Raw genomic sequence first — 23,043 nt, 5'->3', positions numbered from 1 at the left:
ACACTTTCCAAACAACTCACAGGGTTCTCAGAAGAGAGGCGTCCTTCCCCGGTGACATTAACTAATAAGAAGATAGCATTCCATTGAGGGTTGCTGGGGGGTGGCGGGGGTAGGGATGGGGTGGCTGGGTTATGGACATGGGGGAGGGTATATGCTATAGTGAGTGCTGTGAATTGTGTAAGACTAATGATTCACAGACCTGTACCCCTGAAACAGATAATACATGACATGTTAATTTTAAAAAAGAAGCTAGAACTCCAGAATTTAATGCACTCCCAATAAAAAGGAGCCCAAGTAAAGAATGGGTACACGATAGTTCTTTCTCATAACACGCCACGTATCCATAAAAAGGCAGGATTGGTACTTCAACATATAAGTTTTGAGGTAATTTTTCTGACAGTCCCACTGCACCAGGGGCTATAGGAAAATAACAAAGCATATGTCTTTCGTTTGGTTTCCCAGAACAGAGAGCCTGAGGCAAATGCTACGACTTTGTGCTACGACTTTGTTAGAGAGGGCGCGTGGAACGAGGGGAAGGAGGGAAGGGAGACGCATCCTCAAGTCCGCTTGCCGGCTGCGCCTGACACCAGCCTCATCCCTCTAAGACGGCGAGACCCAGCAGACCCCAGCAGGGAAAGGTCAGAATAAGCCACCGGCCGCTGTCCCTCACCAGTCCAGTTCCTGGTGCTTCTCGACTGGGAGATGTCTCACAGCTGGCATCTACCAGGGGACAAGGAGGAAGTGCCCAGGCAGGAGATGCAGAGGTGGAGACACGTGGTGTGGCCGGGAGGGGCATGCTGTCGCTTCACACATGCCTGAAGCCTATGGAGCCCACACGAAGCTGCCACCCACGGGGTCCTCCCTGACAGAGTCAGAAGTGACATCTGAAGGGTGTCTGACTCAGCACATAAATTTGTCTGAGTGACTCTTTCAACCAAGTTGCAACATCACGGACAACCCGTTCCTATTCAATACTCCACTAGTGGAACAGACCACACTGACTTTCTGGTAAGTAAGTAGCTTTGAATCCATTTCTCCCTGCACTTTGAGCTTAGCATGGAGATTGAGATATGTCTGATTATCTGTATGTGTGTAGGGGTCTACACACACCACTGGCACTATGTCCTCACACGGCCAGCTTACAAAGAAAATGTGGCGATGGGGTGAGCCAGCTGACTGCATGCTCGTTGCAAAAGCCACACTTCCTTTGAGAAGGAGCAACTGCATGACTTCTCAGTCCTCTATCCTTCCTTCTGCGATCCACTACAAAATCTTGGTGTTCTGGGAGTAGCCACTACTGGATAATGTGAGTGAGGCAACAGCCTCAGACACAAAATTTAAGGGGGCACCAAAAAAGCCATTAGCCATTAATTAAGACCAACACTGCACGGGATCACTTACATATGGGATCTGAAAAAAGCAAGAAAGGAAGGAGGGAGAGAGAGGAAGGGACAGAGAGTAGAAGGAAGGGAGAGAGGGAGGGAGGCAGGGATGAAGGGAGAAGGGAGGGAGAGAGGGAGGGAGACAAACTCAAAGAAACAGAGTAGAATGGTGGATGCCAGGGGCTGGGGGTGGGGGGATAGAGAAGAGATTGGTAAAAAGGTACAAACGTTCTAGGATGAATGAAGTCTGAAGATCTCGTGTGCAACATGATAACTATATTGATAACACTGTGTTGTATCACTGAAATTTGCTAAGAGAGTAAAAATTACGTGTTCCCACCAAAAAACAAAGGTAGGTACGTCAGGTGAGGAATGTGGAAATTAACCCAGTGGTGGGTATCAAACCATCACATTGTTCGCTGCAAGTACATCATAATTTTATTTGTCAATCATACCTCAATAAAGCTTTAAAAAGACAAAAAAAAATTTAAGGCAATATTTTAGAAAATCAAAAGTACCGTAAAAAGTCATGATAAACAAGATGTCCACATTGTACATGAAGGCAGGATCAACCAGTATTACTGACATTTCCTTTGGCCTCGGGGTCCACACGGCTCCCCCAGGCACTGGCCACTCATCCCCCCCAAAGTAACAGATTCAAGAAGTTATGTAACTTCAAGGATTTGGAAAATTACTTGAGTAAAGTCTTGAGAAACTTCCATTTCCAGCTCTTTCATGGGACACAACTATAGGTTATGAGTTTGTGCTGTCATTTTTCGAGTTCTTATTATATGACTTCAGAATACTGAAGTGGGGGGAGCTCATCTTTCATGCTTTGCCATCGATACCTGTAAAATTGGGCTAATCATACGTCATGGATGAAAGCAAAAAACCTCCTTCTGCTTCAGTGCAAACTCAGAACACTGAACAGTATGTTCCTTGGAAAATCGTTCAGACAGTACATGGGGTTCCATCTTCAGGATGAGACACAGGTTTCCTTATCAAGTATTTACTTTTCATTCCAGAAGTTTGAAGAGAATGGAATGTGAAATGAATTTTAGCAGGTTAAATTTCAGGTCCAAATGATAGTCTGAGAACATTTTCTGAAGGTACATTCACAGCATTTAAATGGAATATTATTCAGCCATCAAAAAGAATGAAATCTTGCCATTGGCAATGATGTGGATGGAACTAGAGGGTATCATGCTCACCAAAATAAATCAGTCAGAAAAAGACAAGTACTATATGATTTCACTCCTTCGTAGAATTTGAGAAACAAAACGGATGAACATGGGGGAAGGGAAGGAAAAATAAAATAAGATAAAAACAGAGAGGAAGACAAACCATAAGGGATGCTAAACTCTAGGAATTAAACTGAGGGTTACTGGAGGGGCTGGTGAGAGGGGTAATTGGGGGATGGGCATTCAGAAGGTCATGTGATGTAATGAGCACTGCGTGTTATACGCAACTGATGAATCACTAAATTCTACCTCTGAAACTAAAAATTAATTAATTAATTAATTAACTAATATAAGCATATGAATCTGTGTTGTATCTTTATTGGTTTGATATTTAATTTAGTGACATGATTTGACCAGAGGTTCTCCACTTCCAAAGCCTCCATAGACTTGGGGAACAAAGAACCTTCTCAAGTGAACGTCCCAGGCCATCCCCAAGGTCAGCAGGGCCTCACCTATTCTCCACCCCTTTGCCCCAGTCCCCCCAAGAGACTCAACCAGTGACAGTGAAAGAGGTTGCTCACTGGCCTGGCATCAGCCTCTTAGTGTTGCTGCAGCAGAAGAAAGATACTCCAGTTAAAGAATTTTGATCTCTCCCAGGCTAAGAAATAAAAGATCCTTCACAAAAGCAGATTGTCAAATTGGGTACATTCACCAATATGCAGGCCCATCTGCACTGAAGGTTATGGATTCAGTGCCAGACAGATGCCTGCACTCAGCCTGGGGGAGAGACTCGTTCCTGGACCGTTCACTTTCTCCAATGAGCCAGGCACTGGGCTGGGCCTGAGTGTCCCAGGAGGAGGGCACATTCTCTGACTTAGTTTGGCTCACAACCTGGAGGGACAGACAGAGAATAAACCAATCATCTCTATGAGCTGGGTAAGAGCTTGACCCAAGATGACTAAGATCAGGGCAGAGGTAAGGGACCAGGGCTCACCAGAGTGAGTCAATGGGGGCTTTTCCACGTCTTGAGGAGTGTGAGTCATGGTGCCCCCACCCCTGATGTGCACCGCTGGGGACATCCCTTACTGGAGTCTCTGCTCCTGCCTCTGAGAAGGAACGGTCATAACCACTGGCCCCTGCCGGCCGCACATCAGAACCTGGCTGCAAGTAGGCATGCTTGCATGTTGGCAAAACTCGCATGCTTGCAAGTTTTCCAGAGGGGGTGGTACCCGGCGATATCAAGTGGATGCCATGTCTACATCAAAAGAAAGGAAAGAAGTTGTTTGAAGTCATCTTCATTGCACGCGCACATGTGTGTGTGTGTGTGTGTGTGTGTGTTTTCTTTTTTAAGCACTTTGCTCTCCGTTTCCAACATCCGGCCTCTCTTGGATTCTGTCTACCAAGTAGCTGCAGAGATTTGGCAAAAGAATGAAAGAAAAATCCGTCTCATTCCCATGATGGCTTGGAAGCTCTTGTTAGAAAGTGCTACTTAACACCGTCTATCCCCAGTGATACATTTTCACCCAAGTAATTTTTCTCCTCGGGGCTGTCTTCCTTTCGTGCTGTTGTTATATTCATATTTCCAATGGTTTCAGGGTTTCTAGCTCACCTGAAATGGTAGCATCGTGACAAGCAGTTTCTCAGATGGGTCCTAAATAAGAGGAAAAACACGAATCTTCTGTCTGTGGTGTGGGCCATGCTCAGGGGCCATGATGTTTGGAATATCGCAGGTTCTTCCCAGAATTGACACCTTTCCCAGGGGAGATGTCAAGACGGGGATTGCCCCTGAAGATCTTAGCTCACCCTTCCCAGCACTTTTTGTGTTTTCCTTTGCTCACCATGTTTATAAAGAAATAAAAATGTGTGTTTCTATGGTATTATATTTAACATTTTATTGACAGAGTTTCATGAGTCTCTTGAATGAAATATCAGACTTTAAACGAACAGGGGAGCAAAATCACAGCCACAGCATGGTGAAGTGGGCTGAGCGGCTGGGTTGGCCAGCAGGAAGTTGATGACTTCTTGGGGCCACCACGGTCATTGAACAGGTGGCTTCTTGGGAACATCAAAGGCACATCATTTAAAGCTGCTTCCAAATCAAAGTCCCTGAATTTGTCTGAAGAGCAGAAAAAACTTTAAGGCCAACATTGTGTGGTAAGTACAGGACAGATTTCATTTCTTGGTACTGATATTTTAAATCACCTATAATTCTCCAATCCAAAAATGGAGGAGTAAAACTCCACTAATTTAATCCCTCAAGGTATGGAAACTAATGTCAAAAGAGACTTCAGCTGGAAGGGTTTAAAAAAAAAATCGTTGGTTAAAAGAAAAAGAGATGGGATCCTCACAGACAAGGGTACTACCCTCTGTACTTCTTCCTCATGCCCCTCCATGTGCTCTCAGGCACTGGGAAAGACCCACAGGCTGAAATTCCACCCCAAAAGCTGTATTCTGCCCCTAGCATCTTTAGCCTGACCTTTATGGTAGTAGAAGTAATTAGCATTGCTGTGGTTTATGCAGACCATTTACAAAAGGACCTTCATTTTTAGGGATCTGTGTGTGGTTTGTCTTATTGAAATTCACTTTGTCCTACAGCCATATTTTAATTTTTTTAAGATTTTATTTTTTCATTTGAGAGAGAGAGAGAGCACGAGCTGGAAAGCAGCAGGAGAAGAAGGAGCAGAGTCTCTGCTGAGCAGGGAGCCCGAGGCGGGACTCCATCCCGGGACTCATGGATCATGACCTGAGCCGAAGGGAGATCCTTAACCACCTGAGCCACCCAGGCGCTCCTACACCCGTATTTTTTAATTAGTATTTTTCACCCTTAAAAACCTTTCCTATGCTGATTTTCTCTTTTAAATAACACTTTTTTTTTTTCATTTATAAAATAGGATATGGTCATTGTGAAAATTTCGGAAAATAAATGTACTTTGCTCTGTGGCACGGGAACCTCCGTAGTCCTCTCTCCCAGATGGGCCTGACGAGGCCCCGTGAGCAGGCAGCAGAGTGTCCACTTAGAGAGCAGGACAGAAACCCGTTTAAAGACCAGGCAGCGGCTGCTGTCACCGAGCATTCTCTCTGCGGTTTGAGACTCAGGAGTGATTCACAAGGACCGGAACTGTCCTCCTTCCCCTGATCGTTCCCTACACTCCTACCGCCTCAGCTGTCAGTTACAAAACGCCTATGCAGGCCTCGGTGACTGTGGTGTTCTCAAGGCAGTGCGGACAGCTTACATCACAAATTGGGATTATTTTTATTTAGGGTGTGATGGTGAAGAATGTAGGCTCTGCAGCTAACGGGGAGCAAAGAGCTGAATCTAAAGATACACAAAGAACTTTATGGGGCAGCAGGACAGTCTGCGGCAGGACAGTCTGTGATAGGACAGTCTGTGATAGGACAGTCTGCGGTAGGACAGTCGGCGGCAGGACAGTCTGCGGCAGGACAGTCTGCGGCAGGACAGTCGGCGGAAAAGCAACAGTCTGTATCTCAGTGCTTAGAAAGCAATCCTGTCAAAACTCATCAGCTATAAACCTAACAAAGTAGCTTTTACTATCTGCAAATTATACCTTTATAAATACAACTAAAAAAAGAAAGACAAAAGAAAAGTAAGGGAAGTCTCCTGCAATCCTGGAATTACACTGTCCAGACTCTCCCAGTCCTGCCCCTTAGCCGCTGTGTGACCCTGCACGGGTCACTTGCTTCTCTAAGCCTCAGTTTCCGCTTCCATGAGGCCAGAACAATATACCTCCTTCATCAGGCTCGGAGAATTACATATGATGCAAATGGTCTCAGGGCACAGGCCTGGGCCCTGAAAGGAACCAGAGAGCAAAGCAACAGGAAGCCGGGCTTCAAAAGAGGTGTGCCTCTCGCTTTTCCGTCGTGTTCCATTTGCAGTGGGTTAAGGTATGAAAGCACATTGGGCCCAGCAGTTTGGGGACCAGGAGGAACGCCAGCTCCCACATGTGACCCTGAACGAGTGATTTTACTCCTCAGACCTCGGCGTCTTCATATGCTCAGTTTCTTCTCCATGAAGGATTAAAATAAATTAAATTAAATTAAGTCAAATTACATTAAATTACATTAAATTAAACCTTAGCTCACATGGCTATTATGAGAATGTAAAGAGAGAATATTGGGATTGGTGATGATTTTTTTCACAAAGTAGGTAGTCTCTACTTCCTAGTTATTATTAATTTCAGGTGGGCCTCTAATCCCAGTGTGGATGTGCTCTGTGTGTTGATACAGAGGACAGCTTGTGTTTTTTTCCAGAAAGAAAAGACGTGGGAAGAGGGTAGAATGGTAACCAGTAGCAGAGGGGGGAGGGCAGCCAGGAGACGGGAGCGGTCCTGCGGCCTCCTGTGTGACGCGAATTCATCTGCAGAGACCCACATGGCTGAGGCTGAGAAGGAAGCGTCAGCCAGTACACAGCCCCTCTGTCGACCCCACCAAGAGCAGAACCAGCCTGCCCTGAGGGTCCTGGGAAGCCCCATGGATCTGTAAGTTTCCAGAATGATCCATGAATGGGGATGTCATCATTCACCTTCCACACCTGATCTGCATCCAGAGCAGCGCTTCTCCGTCTGCCCTTCCTTCGTTGTCTTCCTGTCGTGGTGGCCACTGCTTAGAATATCCTCAGAATAAAGGTCATCAGGGCAAAGGGCAGATGCTTCTCCAATGGCTGCCGTGACCCAGCAAGAGATAAAAGCCGGTTCTCAGACCAAGACACAGATTCCCCGACGTGCACTGCTTCCCGGAGGGCACCCCGAGGACAACAGAGCCACGCGGAGCAGAAAAGGGCAGCGGACACTCGCTCCGCTCCCCACCCCGGGAGCTACAGCTGGTCAGCCCAAAGCCATGGGAAGGAAGGAGTTGGAAAAGCATCTATGAAAGATGAAGGTAAAGGCAAACCCTGAGATGAGCCTCTAAACTAAGTCAATAAAGGACAAATCGACCTTGTACAGATGATGGTGAGGGCAAAAACCAATAGGCATGGCCAGTTCTTTGGGACGAAATGAGACCTGGACTGTATCACTGTGAAAACACCAAGCCTGCCCGTCCCTCCTCTAGTCATATTATTTTTAGGGCACTTTTATATCTCAAAGGCCAGAGAAGCTGATGTGAGGCCAGACAGTCCACGTCCCCCCAGATTACAGAGACCCCAGAGAAAGACCTCTGTGCTTTGCTCTCAGCACTAAACACCAGCATTCTATCCCTCCCTCCCTTCTCCAGAATGGCTGGTAAAGCCCAGTGTGGGGTGTAGTCAAGTGAAGGCCGAAGACCACAGGATGAACTTGCCCTCATAGCCGGGAGAATCTTGGCCTGCCGAGCCCTAACCAGCCACCCCTCCCAGGCCCTGCATGGCCATCCACCACGGCCACACGTTTCCACCACGGCTGAGCCCCCCATGATGTAAGGCTGCACTCAGCTTCCTCATCAAGTGAACAAAACACGGTGCAGGAGAGGGGAGAGTCTCAGCCAAGTCCACTGCCAGCCAGAAGAAGCCCCATTTAAGGCTGAGTGAGAGATCATGCTTCCAGGTTTGGCAAAGCCTTCCTTCTTTGCACCAAGGCAGCAGGCTCCATCTCTGCAAAGCAACAGTGGAACGCTTCTGTAGCAACAATCCTAGGACGTGGAAAGGACAATTAGTCCCATTTGATGGATACAAAATTTGAGGCACAGAGGGAGAGATGCAGTGACTTGCCCAAGGATCTACAGCTGCTCATCTGGAAGGGAAGGAGTGTGAACGTAGGCAGACTGGTTTGGGCGTCTGCACACCTGCTGCTTCATGTTGGCCGTGTAGAGGGTGCGATATTGGCTTGGAAGATGGAAGATCTGACTTTGATGACCCCTCTGCCATCAACGGTCCAGATATTTTATGCCTCGAACCGTCTGGTGGCAGAGTGGGGATCGTGCTTCCTGACCCTCCTTCTTGCTCCTCCTCAGTGTGGAAATCCACATCACCCAACATTCTGTGTATGAAATGGCGTCGCCAGTTTCAGGAGAAAGATGGGGTAAACATACTTCACAGGATTGCCAGGGACCCCGGTCACCACGGAGCAGTGTTCAGCCCATTCAGACCCCAGACCTGCAGACGTGTTTCCCGCGCCCGTGAGAACGGGGCTCGGGGACTGTGCGCACAGCTCTCACTCCGTAATGCTCTCTGTCTGGGTGTCCTGATTTATTTCTCACACATTGAACTAGTTCCGTGCACTCCCCTCTGCGCACCCCTCCGAGGGAAGCTGAAGCTCCCGGCTCGTGTGCGGACTCCTTGTGATAACGTTCAGATGGTAACCTGGCACGGCGTGCTTCTCCCCGAGGGGGTGTTCTGAGGCTTTCTTTTTTGGTAATGAAGAGGCAGCCAGCTTTTCTCCCCCACTCAACTAAAACGAAAATAGCTTCAGAACACATAGAAGTCTGAGGTTGTGTACTTCTGGAAGAAAGGGGATTGCTTTGTCATAAATCAGCTGTCATGGCTCAGGGAGTGAACGGAGACAGATTAGAAGACCAGATGAAGGTGGACGGGCCATCTGATCAGCTGCACCCCAGGGAGGTGAAAATTCTAGCAATCTCCCCACTGAAGATGAAACGCACGCATGCCCAGCACGGACACCAACACCACCTACCAGCTCAGTCTCATGCTTTACCTCCTTCTCGGTGGATAGCGGCTCCCTGTCTTATTTCCAAGTCCCCCCAAAATCCAGAGCCATGTAATCTGCTGGAAAACAAGCCCAGGTGTGACTTAGGTCAAGGTCGCCTTCCTGGGTCAGGGTTGATCCGGGCGACTGAAGCTCATGCCATGGCACGGCTTTGTATCTGCACATCCTGACCCGAGCTCCTGCTCTGATGAGGACCCTTCGCTTCCCAAGCACGAAGCATCTCTTTAATTGAACAAGCCTCTTACGCCTGCTCTCCATGTCCCTTCCCTCCCCCACCCCAGGGAAGAACACGTGATGTAGCAGGTACCTCGGCGCAAGCCGGCCCCCCACCACATCCAACTGCTTCAATGGTCAGCATTCCGTAAAGTCATTTTGAATTGGAGTGCAGGGAATTTTCCACACTGGGGTCACAGTTCTGCATTTACATGGTCTTTTAAAAAAATGTATGCTTTCCAAGTGCTTTATAATCAAAGTTATTCCTCCAACCTCGCAGCAGTCCTGGGCAGTCAGCCAGCATCACCTGGTTTCTTGGGCAAGCATGCTGCTAGGTGGGCTTGCTCAGAACCAGCCTCGATGCTCCCTCTGACTCAGCAGGAAGACCCTCCAGCCACCTGCTCCCGTGGGCAGGCATGGGCCATTCTGAAAACATCCTCTGCGTGAAGGAAGAATACATAAAAGTCCCCTGACATTGCCAAGGGATAGGAATGCTTCATCAGAGCACACACTCTCTCCCTCTCCTTCTCTCTCGCTCTCCACTAAAAAGCAATCAGGAAGCCCCCAGCTTCACCCACAGCCAGCCTCCTGGCCATGTGACCTGTGCAGTCACATAGGGCTTCTGGCTCGTAAAAGCCCCAAGCTTGGCTTAATGCTCTGTCATCATGGTTTTGAAGTTCTTTTTGTTTATTGTTTTTTTAATATTTTGGAAGAAAGGTTGTTTTTGGTTTTGGTTTTGGTTTTTTGTTGGGTTTTTTGTTGTTGTTGTTTTGTTTTGTTTTGTTTTGTCAGAGAGAGAGAAAGAGCGAGCAAACACACGAGTTGGGGGGAGGGTCAGAGAGAGAAGCAGGCTCTCCATTGAGCAGAGAGCCGGATGTGGGACTCAATCCAAGGACCCTGGGATCATGACATGCGCCGAAGGCAGACGCTTAACCAACTGAGCCACCCAGGCATCCTGGTCTTGAAATTCTTAATAATGTTTTCCTTGGAGCCCCCACATGTCTGTTTTTCCCTGGGGCCCCACACACGTGCCACTGTCCTGCCCTACCGTCCAAACATGGACTTCCCCGGGACCGTCCAGCTCTGTCTGGGCCACCATCACCTCAAAAGGCATCTCATGAGGAAGTGGGCAGGAGCAAACAATCACACAGCTGCTGCTCGTCTTGAAATTGCCTCATTGCTGGTGGAGATCTGCCTGACTCAGTCCCTGTCTTTCCTCCTTGTGGAAATATGCAAGGGACGCGGGAGAGAGAGTCGGGTGTCCCCCCAGGGGACTGCTTACAGCACTGAAGTTACAACAGGATGCTGCCTTTATGCGTCTGTCGTGTAAGAATTCAAAATCCTCATCCCAAATTCCATGGTCAGGGAGCTCTCACATGAATTTCAGCCTAATCTGGCTCTCAGCAAGAACGCAGCAAAAAAAGGGTGGCGTGGAAATTCACTAAATAGCGCCCCAGGATGAGTCCTCCTTAAAGATGGAACGGATTAAATCCAGATGAAAAGACAACAGTAAACTCGCATGAGGTATTTGGTGGAGGGATTTGACAAATTGCTACATCTATTTTAAGAAATTATCTTCCCGAATAGGTGAAATAGCACACATTTCTGAGGTATAGAACATTGCCAGAAATAATATTTGCCTTGTGGCATCGTATTATCTCTGTATTTTGACAGGACTTATGCATATGTGAGAACAGAGTTATAAATATCAGGATGAGCCCATGCCTTGAATCAACTCCAAAGAGAAGAAGCCACTCAGAATGGTGAGGAAGCCACCAGGGGCTCTGAGATACAATGTGAGCTGTGATATCTTGCCCCGGACAAACGTTAATACTCGTACAGAAGGAGGGCTACAGGCATATCTGAATTCACTTAGGCATTTCTCACAAGCAGAACGTGGAACTTTTAAAATGCAACAATAGGCACAATTTGCACAATTCCAAAAGTCTTCTTGACGATACACGTGTAATCTGCTTCCAATATCCTAAAGAGATGACTCACTGAACACTTTTAAAGGAAGACATGATAATTTAATAGAACCCAAATATCCATTGATAAGGTTGGGAAAATGACACATTTAAAGCAATTTGTATCATCAGGCAAGAGGTAGAAATCAACTATAGTATCATAATGGATATGTATCTGTTCCTCGGACTTGAAGATTGCTAAATTGTCATGTGGTTCTAAAATTCATGAATTTTCAGAATAACCATTAGCCATGGTGGTTATTCCTCAGTCAATACATACTGAGACCCTACTTCTGGAAGCATTGACTCTATGGGGAAGGTCCCCTGAACCCTTTCTTCCTCTCCTTCCTGCAACAATGGCACTAGTCAGTGTTTCCACTAGTTTATACAGTGACCACACGTGAAGTCGGGTTAATTTCACAGGATTCTGTCTCCCTGGCTAACCTCTAAGCTCGGTGAGAGGTACGGGCCATGTCGTCTTCGTTCACCCAGCACAGCATGCAACACGTATGGATTCCCCATCCACGTGGGTTGAAGGGCATGTACCAGAGAGAGGAAAAGTGTAGAAGACATAGTTTCTGTTTTAAAGGTTCTTACTCTAGAAGGCAGGAGGAAACGTGGCTGAGAAAATATGTGACGACACACCCAATGGTTTTGACCAAAGGGCTGCCATTCTCTGAGCAAAGGTTTTTTTAAGAGTTCTATTTGAGGGGTTCAGATGCTCTTTCTTACTCAAACAGAGATGGGGGCAAGGCAAGAAATGAAAGTGATTGATGTAAAGACAAAGTCAAGGAAATTGGCAGGCAAGTCAGAAGACGGTCAGCCTCAGTCTCAATGAGGAACTTCATGGTAGCCATGCACCAACGCTCACTGACCACTCCTTATGTTATTGGGACAAGAGTTGAGGTTCAGAGTGCACACTTGAACCTCTAGAAATAAAGTGGAAGACCTGGGGGCAGAAAGAATGACTTCAGCAAGATTTCTGTAGCTGCTCTTTTTTTACTCAAGGCTAATAAAAAAAAAATCCAGGACAATACTGTTTTTCATAGATTTCATGACTAAATCCTAAATGGAATTGGGGCAGGTGTAAAAGAAATTGGGTTGTATCCAGGATGTGACAGAAAATGAGAAATCTAATAGGAAAGGAAATGTGTAAGTGAAACCCACACTGGCTTTTCCTCAAGAATCTCTGTGATTTTTTAACAAAATTTGCCTTCGGGCACTCAGCTCCCTATTTTAAAATGACTACTTTGAATAAAATGACAACTGTGGTCTCCTTCAATTCTGTGAATTCTAAGTAGGACCATAGAAATGACCGCTTTTCTCTAGGTCAGTGGTCTTTAAGCAGGGCGACTACGCCCCAGGAAAGGGCAGGACCACCATGTTCAGCTGCACAGGTTGTACACAGCACAATCCCAGGGGGCAGCACTGATACAGACTATGGCAGGAATGGCGTCTCTGGAACCGTAAGGTTCTTAACTCTCACAACCAGTCATGGTGAAGGAAACTTTAAAATTTCTATGTATATCTTTCTAGGCTTAAAAATCAATAAGAACAAAATAAGGTTTTATCAATAGCTACTTTCAGGATTGATAGGGACATTGTCACTTGGTGAGTAGGAAAGAATGGGAGTCCCACGACTCTTGACTTGCTCTCAGAATATCACCATGTGCTGCACTGCAGTTCCTTGAGCTCCGGGAGGAGGATTTATCAATTACGTAATCTACCTTTAACGAAACTAATCTCCCCCCTAAGTAGGAAAGTGACTTTTAGAAAGTCTTGCATGCCATGACATGGAAGAACCTTGAGGACATCATGCTGAGTGTCATCAACCAGGCACAAAAGGACAAATACTGAGCCCATGTATATGAGGTCCCTGGAGTAATCAGATCCATAGAGAAAGAAAGTAGAAGAGTGATCGCCAGAGGAAGGGGGTTGCGGGGAGGGGACTTGTTGTCTAACGGCGTAGAATTTCGGTTTTGCAGGAGGAACCAGTTCTGGAGGTCTATTTCATAATAAAGTAAATACACGTTACACTACCGAGTTATACACTTAAAAATGGGTAAGATGGCAAATTTTATGGTAGGCTTTTTACCCCAATTAAAAAAAACTATGCATAAAATTGCACAGATTGAAAAGAATACAAACACCATCAGCAAAAACAAGGAAGCAGTGGGAGTATGACCTAACCTTGGCGCTACTGCTAGAACATCTTCATGAGCACCAACGCGAGCTCCTGACCCACAGCCGTCAGACTGGAAGAAGTTCCATTACCAAGACTGCTTGACCAATTCACGGCATCGGCGATTTCTCTGCGTATCAAACAAGCATCGGAAAATGTGAAAAAGAAAAGCCCAGGTGCGCTTTGCCATTTTGGTAAGCCCAGGAAAAGAAAAGTGATATTTTTCTCATAATCCCTGACAAAAGAGGGATGTTACTTAATAAGGAAATTATATGTGTCAGAATCTTCCATTTAAAAACAGGTATGGGGGTTGCACCTGGCTAGCTTGGTCAGTGGAGCGTGCGACTCTTGATCTCAGGGTTGCGAGTTCACGCCCCATTTGGGTGTACAGATTACTTAAAAATTTTAAAAGGAGAACAGTGTGGAGATTCCTCAAGAAATTAAAAATAGAACTCCCCTATGACCCTGCAATTGCACTACTGGGTATTTACCCCAAAGATACAGATGTAGTGAAAAGAAGGGCCATATGTACCCCAAGGTTTATAGCAGCAATGGCCACGGTCACCAAACTGTGGAAAGAACCAAGATGCCCTCCAACGGATGAATGGATAAGGAAGATGTGGTCCATATACACTATGGAGTATGATGCCTCCATCAGAAAGGATGAATACCCAACTTTTGTAGCAACATGGACGGGACTGGAAGAGATTATGCTGAGTGAAATAAGTCAAGCAGAGAGAGTCAATTATCATATGGTTTCACTTATTTGTGGAGCATAACAAATAGCATGGAGGACATGGGGAGTTAGGAGAAGGGAGTTGGGGGAAATTGGAAGGGGAGGTGAACAATGAGAGACTATGGACTCTGAAAAACAATCTGAAGGGTTTGAAGAGGTGGGGGGTGGGAGGTTGGGGGAACCAGGTGGTGGGTATTGGAGAGGGCACAGATTGCATGGAGCACTGGGTGTGGTACAAAAACAATGAATACTGTTATGCTGAAAATAAATTTAAAAAAAATGATTAAAAAATTTTTTTAAAGGAAATATAAAATAAAATTAAATTAAAATAAAATAAAAACAGGCATAATATCTTTTTTAAAGAAGAATTTATTTATTTATTTGAGAGTGAGGGAGATGGAGGGAGAAAGCATGAGCAGGCTGAAGGACAGAGGGAAAGAAGACTCCCTGTTGAGCAGAGAGCCCGATGTGGGCTCGATCCTGGGACTCCAAGATCATGACCTGAGCCGAAGGCAGAGGCTTAACCAACTGAGCCACCCAGGTACCCCAGGTATAATATCTTATTTAATTTTTAAATAGTGGCACTTAGCCCCTGATAGACATAAAAGAATACTGGCTAAAGAAAAAAATTCTTGGGGAGAAAGAGAGAACATATTTTCTTGTTCTATTTTTACTTGTCTTGTTTGGGCAAGACAATTGTTGATGAGTCTTGTCAACTTCTGGGGTCCTCTTTTCAGGTATTATATAAAATCAAAATAACCAGGGGCACCTGGGTGGCTCAGTGAGTTAAGCCTCTGCCTTTGGCTCAGGTCATGATCTCAGGGTCCTGGGATGGAGCCCTGCGGCAGGCTCTCTGCTCAGCAGGGAGCCTACTTCCCGCTCTCCCTCTACCTGCCTCTCTGCCTGCTTGTGATCTCTGTCAAGTAAATAAATAAAATCTTTAAAAAAAAAAAAAAAAGATCAAGCTAACCGATCACTTTGTTAGAACCTTGGCCAAGCCAGTCGTGTGTTATGAGGACAGACGACCATTTCTTTGCTGCGCTGCTACTCCGCAGTTGGGACTGTGATAGCAGGAAAAGTGCAATCTCCAGCCAATCCAGATACAACCTCAGCTGTCAAATAGCTTCCAAAGAGTCATAACCAAATATTTAAAAACTAACATTCAAAAGGCATTCCATACCATTGGGTAAAGGATCAAAGTGCAGATGACGTGAAATATTTCAGTCTTGGCAAAGCCCATGACTGCCCTCAAACTGGGGGCAGAAACCTTCCAGGAAAAAGGGTTTTCCTGTTCTCTAGTTTAGTTACATCATGATACAAAAATTGCTTCATTCCAATACTTCTACCGATTCATACTTTTTAGCCGCTTCTCCCCTCAACGTTCTGCAGGGGAGTTTTCAATTTGTGGATGATTACCCTCCTGCTTTATGGTGCTAATTTGTCTTCTTTTTATTTATAAGGTGGCAGCTTAAGAGTAAAATACAAAATAATGTCATTTAGAGGGTGATTGATTTTTCTGCCAGCAATGGTATAAATACGGCCAAGCGTTTCCCTTTCAGAAATGGAATGTGAAGTCATTCGGTGAGATTCTGAAGCATAAATTTCGGGCTATTTGCAAGGCACAAACAATATTCAAGCAGACTGATGCCTGGAATGTGTAACTTACACTGAATTGTTCGTGTGAAACAGCCCAGAAATGGATGTTGGATTTATAGGTCTGGACCAGCGGCAGGTGTGGCAAACTCACTTGGTTTATGGCGCAAAACAATGATCTGTAGAATATCCTCATATCCACGCTCGAAAGGCACCTGTACCAAATCGAATGGAAAATATTTCTCTCCTCGTTACTTGTACCTCACTTCGTTCCAAAGATGGGATGAAGCATGGTAAACGGTCAATACCCAGGAATGATAGGAATGTAGAGACAGAGGCTGTTGGACCACACAGGGGCAAAGTCACCCTATTCAGTGTCTGGTTTCCCCAGAGAACACAGGGAAATGCATCTCTTTTTTGCATATGAATTGTCATATATTTCTATGTCAGATATAAACTAACTTAAAACACTTGTATATGCAACTATCAATTTAAACATTTGGTTAATTAATATAAACATCAACAGTTAATTTTTAAATATGAATTAAAATATTTGAATATGCAATTTGCTTTCTGTATGCGGGATATACTTTGCCTTCAACAACATACCAGGATTTGCAGTGTGGTCGACCGTGACTCCACGCGAGGAGTTATCTCACTAAAGATCTGCTCAGGCTCTCTCTGATCCCCCCTGAAGCACAATCAAATTGGTTTTCTATTTCAATCCAGCAAACTGTTTTGTAGGGCATTCACGGCTCTGCCGCTCTGCCTACACCTCCTTTTGTTTGAATTTCATAGAGCTTATCTAAAGTGAAATGGTCCCAGTGGAGACAACCCCGGACTACAGAATATTAGAATTATCTGTCCCTCCCTCAGCTCCCCTGTTTTCCTTGACATTTTTCCAAATGTCAAGGGTTCTTTCTGTCCAGATTCTCCCCAGATTTTCTCATTTTTTGCCTGCTGTCAAAGCATTTATTTTGCATATATAACAATGTATCCATTTCCAACTTAAAAGATTTAAATGACAAAACCCAGGTTTCAAACCAGGAGTAAAAAACAAAAACAAAAACAAAAACAAAAAAAAAGAGAACTTTTATTTTCCAAACCCTTCTGGACTACAAATCTCAACATTTAGAAAAGAGGGTGTTGGGTCTGTTGGTCCCATTAACTGATAAGTCCACAAAATCCCCTTATTCGTCCCATAAAGGACTATTGCCAAGTGCCAGACAACGAGCCAGGTCTTGTGGACAATGTAAATTCATTCCTGTCCTAAGGAAGGTCACAGCCATAGGCCAATATGACCTATTCCAATAAAGAAAATGCAACCCATAGTACTTTCTATGGTCTGGATGTTTGTGTTTCTTCAAAATTCATGCGCTGAAATCCTAATCCCCAAGCTGAAGGCATTAGGAGGTGGGGCCTTTGGGAGGTGACTAGGTCATGAGTGGGGAGCTACCACAAATGAGACTCAGGCTCTCACAGAAAAGACCCCAGACTTGGGGTGCCTGGGTGGCTCAGTTGTTAAGCGTCTCCTTTCAGCTCCGGTCATGATCCCAGGACCCTGAGATTGAGCCCCACATCGGGCTCCCTGCTCAGCGGGGAGTCAGCTTCTCCCTCTCCCACTCACCCTGCTTGTGTTCCCTCTCTTGCTGTCTTTCTCTGTGTCAAATATATAAATTTTTAAAAATCTCTTAAAAAAAAAAAAATAGACCCCAGGCTCTCCCTGTCCCTTCTTCCAACATATGAGGACACAGAAAGGAGATGGTTGTCTATGAACCAAGAAGAGGGTTCTCACCAAGCCAGCTCCCTGATCTCAGATTTCCAGCCTTTGGAACTGTGAGCAGTAATTGTCTATGGTTTATAAGGCATTCAATTGTGGGACTTTCTTATAGCAACACAAACAGATGAAAACAATAACAGCGTAAGCTTGAATGCTGTGTTTTATAAAACCATCAGGCAAACATAACATAGATCTGTGTGTATGTATCCTCTAAAGTCCTTCTTTCCCACCACCCTCCGGCAAGAAGCCCCTTCTAGAAAGCCTTTCTAAATTAATGAAAAGCTCCAGACTTGAGCTCGTGATATTATTCAGCTGTTCAGATAGTACCGTGAGCCCAGAAGGACGGGGCTGAGGATGGAAGGACCACAGTTTCACCAACTGTGAAAGCCTTCCCCCTGTGACAACACCTCTCATGAAACACTGAGGCAAAAATTATAATTTTTAAAATAATGCCGAAAATATATTCACCATAAATTCAAGGCACTTTCCCTGACCAAAAAAAAAAAAAAAAGTATTTCCTTCTCATCTTGATCACACTATTCAACTAAACCTTTAATAAAATCAAGTGTGAGTCATTTTTTTCAATTTTTCCTTCTGAAAAAAAAAAGTACATCTTGCGTTCTGTCATTCTTAGAATTCAAAAGAGGAAAACAGGGAGACTTCTTAATCACACACCATTCGTTAATGAAATGTAGGATCAGGGAAACAAATTGTATGGCAATCCATTACAACCGTCAGCCCAGCAATTACATTCCCCAGCTGAACTGTGATTTCTTTCCACTCCAGAAAAGTTGAACTGAGAACCCAAGTTGGAACTGGTGTCTTTCTGGACCTAACATCCCCAGTCAGAGTAGAGAGAGTGCCTAACTGGTATGATCCAGCAGAACGTGGATCCTCTAGACCTTCCTACATACCTGCGGCTGGTCTACCCCCCAAATGAGGTTAAAATTACAGAAGAAATTGAATTGTCCTTCGGCCTTCTGTTGCTAGGCCTTTGCAGCCAGTTGTAAAATCCATCTTATGCAGTTACCCTCAGAATCTGCGTTTAACTGGTCTAAACCACACGGTTCTCTGCAAACCGGGTCACCTGCCCATTAGCATTTGCTAGAGTTCACTATGAAGTCATATTAAATCACAGACTATGATAATTCTCATTTCAGTTCGGTTTCCTACAGTTTGTCTTAGCAATGGGCTTCTTCGATGACTGACTAGGTAAGTCCAAAAAAAGGGTCATATGATATTTTTTAACCAATGGTTACTTTTGGGGAAAAAAAAAAAAAAAGAATCCTGTCCTTCCTGTGCCCCCACCCAAGACTTAAGTGAGCTTACCCTCCCCTTGCAAATCTCTCTCCAGACAATGTGGTTCACTGTTCCCTTCCTTCTTTAGAGATTTAATGCGTAGCCAGTAGCTTCTGATGCTGTGTTAAGGACAAGCGTGTGGGTCTAAACATTTGCCCTTGAATGTCCTCAGTGTGTTCCCACCATGCCTCTGATGGGCACAGTCCTTTTGTGGGCAGTGTCTGGATGGAAGAAAGGCTCATAACCCTGACACAGAGTTGCAACCTCCCATCCAAGCCTGTGCAAGAAAAGAGCAGTGACAGGACGACACTTTCTTTAAGGGGTCTCAGGTCTAATTAAGAGCTGTCACCCGAGGCATTATTCAATAGGAGCTGCCCCACCCTCTCTCGAATAGGGTGATGGTGGTTGTCGTTTTTAAAATTGATTCTCCAAATGCATGCCTTTATTGCATTAAAATTTTGCTCCTGGCTCTCCTAAATAAGTTCTTTTGAAGAGCAACTTAAAAACTCACACCTGCATGAGAAAATAGGACAGACTGTCCTTGTTCATGGGACTCGTATTTGGTGGTTCGACAAGGGGAGTCTTTTTCTTCACCTGTGTGGTGGTCCAGTTGGAGAGAGAAGAGAAAGACTTTGTAAAGTTCTGCCTTAGTGGTGAGGATTCCTGACCCAACTAATACACCTTAACCTGCATTGTGATTCCTACTAAATTATCTCCACGCCCATCTGACATACTTTAATCCTGAAATGTAAGTTGGACACCCCCACAAACCACCTCCAGTCTCTCAGTGCCCTAAATGTGGACTTGACTTTCCTCGCTATACCGGAGCTGCTCTTTTCAATCACCATTCTCCCCAAGAAGACTTGTCACGGGAGATAGAGATGACACTGTGTCTTCGAGTCACTCCGTGGAAAGCCAGCTCAGTCCCCAAGTCCCCACCCCTCACCGCCTTCCCCCTAAAAGCTAGAAGAGCTGGAGCAGTAGGGCCCACCCAGGGACCACTTGGCCCTTTGGCCCTTTGGGGGCCTCTCCTCGCAGCCCAGCTCCAGCACGGTTCAAGGGAGAAGATGTGAGCTCCGGGTTTTCTGCCGCGGACCCCAAACCCTGTCAGCTGGAGCAGGTGCTATTCGCCCAACAGACTCAAACAAATTCCAAAGTTAGAGGAAAGTCTGACAAAATCCATTGCTTTGGCCCTCTGCAGTAATTAGCTACACAGCAAGTAAACGATCATCTGAAATCCATCCCTGCCTGAGAGCTATTAAAACAAGAAGCCACATGTAATTCAACCAACTAAGGAAAAGCTTTGGGGTGGAGAGAGGTTCAGTGCTCTATCCAGAAAGGAGCTTCTGTTCGACTTTATTAAATGTTTTAAGCAGATTTAAGTTTTAGTGAAAGGACAAATTCCCACTCTCTGAGGGACACGCACCCAGAAACTTGGGGACCAGCCAGAGAGCTGGTCACCCAGCTGGTGGCCAGAGGACTAGGGCTGCATGTGACAAGGGCAGGGTGCGGGGGGCTGGGGCAGGAGGGACAGGAGGGGAGAGAGTTGGAGGAAGGACCTGGAAGGGGTGTGGTGGGAGCAAAGGGAGGTCAAGGCGTCAGATGTGCCTCCTGCAGTATTTTATCAACATTCAAGGAAGCTTTTGCAGTGGCCTGCTAACGTGTCTGAGGGAATGGAAAGGGGGGGCGGGGGGGCAGGGCATGACTGCAGAGCTGCCCTAATTTTGCATTCAGCAGAACGAGGTTGTGACCCTAATCATGGGCTGAGCTCTGGGATGCTTGCTTTCTCCCTGGGGACCCACAGTTAAGTGAACCCCGCTGAGCTGAGGCATTCTGGAAAGCTCATGTGTGTGATGCCAGCCACCAGCCCCGGCTAAAGATGCAGTGAGAGCCCGAGGGGAGCCAGCAGGAGCACCACCGCTCCAGAAGAACCCAGAGCAGCCAACTATGGAAGAAGGGCCCCCAGTGCACTACTGTTTTCTGACTCCTCCGTGAAACTGTTAATTTGTATACCTACAGACCAGCTCTCCCCAGCCATCACTTCTCGCTGGGAGCAGGGTGAGCTGACACAGGGTAGAAGCCTTAGAAATCTCATGGAGTCCAGCAGAAATCTGCGGGACCCAGAGGCCAGGTCCACCTCGCCCTGTCTCTGCTTCAGGCCCCAGCTCCTCTTCCTCCCCCTCCTTCAGTGGCACCCAGGGCTCAGAGAGCTCCATATGCTTTCTGGACCCTGAGATCCACCCGGTGGCCGGCCACCAGCCACGCAGCCTGAGTCCTGCCCCTCACTCGCCTCCGACCGGGAACCAGCTGACCTTGAATTTCTCTGTGCCTCAGTGTCCCCATCTGTCAACTGCGAATAATACTAGTACCTTCCTCACACAATTTGGGGAGGCAAATGGAGTAACACGAGGGAAGCACTAGACCCAGAGCTGGGGGCTGAGAACAGGCAAAAGTGAGGTGCACTGGCATTTCTGGAGCTCCCAGCCATATCCACGGGGGGAGGCTCCCAGCCTCCCCCTGTCCTCTCACACTCCCTCATCCTCACTCTGTCCCAACCCTCATTCCTACACCATATATGCTTCCCGCACTTCTTCCTGTCATGTTTATGTCAAAAGTCACCCATCAGAGAGAGAGAGAGAGATGTAGTGAAGGCACACTTATTTTTGAAGTTAATTTTACTCTAGACTTCCAAAAAAAGGATCACCCATCTGTCAAAAAAAAAAAAAAAAAAGATAGAGAATACAAAAGGTCTTTAAAAGTCATTATTGAAGTGCCGACCCAAAGGACATGAAAATGGACTTGTCTGGGTTACTGAGCTGAGTGAGGGGGTGGTAGACCCCCAAACCCGCTTCATTTAAAAGAAAGAAAGAGAACAGGCTCTTTTTAAAATAAAATGAGCTCTCAGTTTGCCCCCAACAAAATCTCCTCTTTAGAAAATATTCAGAGAAGGGACTTGCAAAGGAACATGGTAGCTGGTCTTCCGTCCACATCTGTCCTGTCTTCCAGCCCCGTCCCCAGAGGCAGGTTTGTCACGGTCCGGGCGAGCTGCCTCTGTTACCGGTGCTCTGGTCGACTGCACAGAGAGTTTGTGCTTCCCCACGGCCGTGCCGTGAAATCCTTCCCCTGCTTCTCTCCCAAGCCTGACCGTCACCGGATGGCCTTCCTGCCAACATTCCGCAAGGTATCCCCAGGCAAACACGTGAGGACAAGCGGGAAGCCACCCAAACCTCCCGAGACGTCAAGACTAGCATCAGCTTTCTCTCGGGAGGTCTTACACCCAAAGCACTTTCCAAAATCACATCAAATCAGAAGCACGATGAATCCCTTTCTGCTTCTAAGATTTTTTTTAAAAAGTTGCAAACTTAACCAGGGTCTGTACCTGCCATACCAACCAAGATGTCAATAGGGTCAGCCCTCAAAGCAAATAGTTTCAGGGCTGATCTGTGCTCCGCCGCCACTGGGAAACCCTTCACATTTTCCGAGACCAACTGTGGCCCCCGTCCCCTCTCACCCCCAAGTCTCCCTCTGCAGCTTACAGGGCCGCTCACCTCACTCATGTTGCTCTAACACAGCTCCGGGATCCCTGCGCTCGGCACCGTGCTCAGCACCCAGGACGCTGCTCAGGGGTCGCTATTCCGCCGGTCCTGGATTTCTCTTAAAAAGGGCTGCCCGGTGGCATCATGCCTCCCGTAAGCCAATGAGCTTCCTTCACCTGCCTGCACGCCTCGCGGACATCTGAGAGCAGGAGGGGCCCCCTAGTGGAATGCAGCGGAAAGCCAGCGAGCTTTCTGCTCCAAATTCGGCCGGGGAAGGAAGGAACCGCTTCATTTCTTTTTTTTTTTTTTTAAAGGTCAGAGTCAGAGGTACAAAGATCATCACGGGTTTGCCATTGTCTATTAACTCAAGAGTCTAGGACTTAGACGCATGGAAAATACGTTTTCAATATCAGTGGAAAGAAGGTTTGTTTTTCAAAGGCCAATTCTGGAAACAGCAGCCCATGCTCTCCTCCAAGAGCTGCAACCTCCCCTGTTCTTCTGGGCACAAACCTCAGCCT

At 46.3% G+C, this 23,043-nt stretch overlaps 1 protein-coding gene across 1 annotated transcript in view; it reads right to left on the bottom strand.

The window, feature by feature from the left end:
* LOC111155809 (Purkinje cell protein 4) overlaps positions 1-22,656 on the bottom strand; it is a 53,791-nt gene extending 31,135 nt beyond the window's left edge. Inside the window, exon 1 of the mRNA XM_022516217.1 lies at positions 22,538-22,656. Coding sequence (XP_022371925.1) covers positions 22,538-22,546 — 9 coding nt within the window. The 5' untranslated portion in view covers positions 22,547-22,656. The remainder of the gene's footprint in view (positions 1-22,537) is intronic.
* Positions 22,657-23,043: the final 387 nt, after the last annotated feature.

The sequence above is a fragment of the Enhydra lutris genome, unplaced genomic scaffold (assembly GCF_002288905.1).
Source record: "Enhydra lutris kenyoni isolate GAN:26980312 unplaced genomic scaffold, ASM228890v2 scaffoldscaffold43, whole genome shotgun sequence".
Classification (NCBI taxonomy): domain Eukaryota; kingdom Metazoa; phylum Chordata; class Mammalia; order Carnivora; family Mustelidae; genus Enhydra; species Enhydra lutris.
The sequence above is the reverse complement of the archived record's forward strand: the minus strand, read 5'-3'. Positions and strand labels throughout refer to the sequence as shown.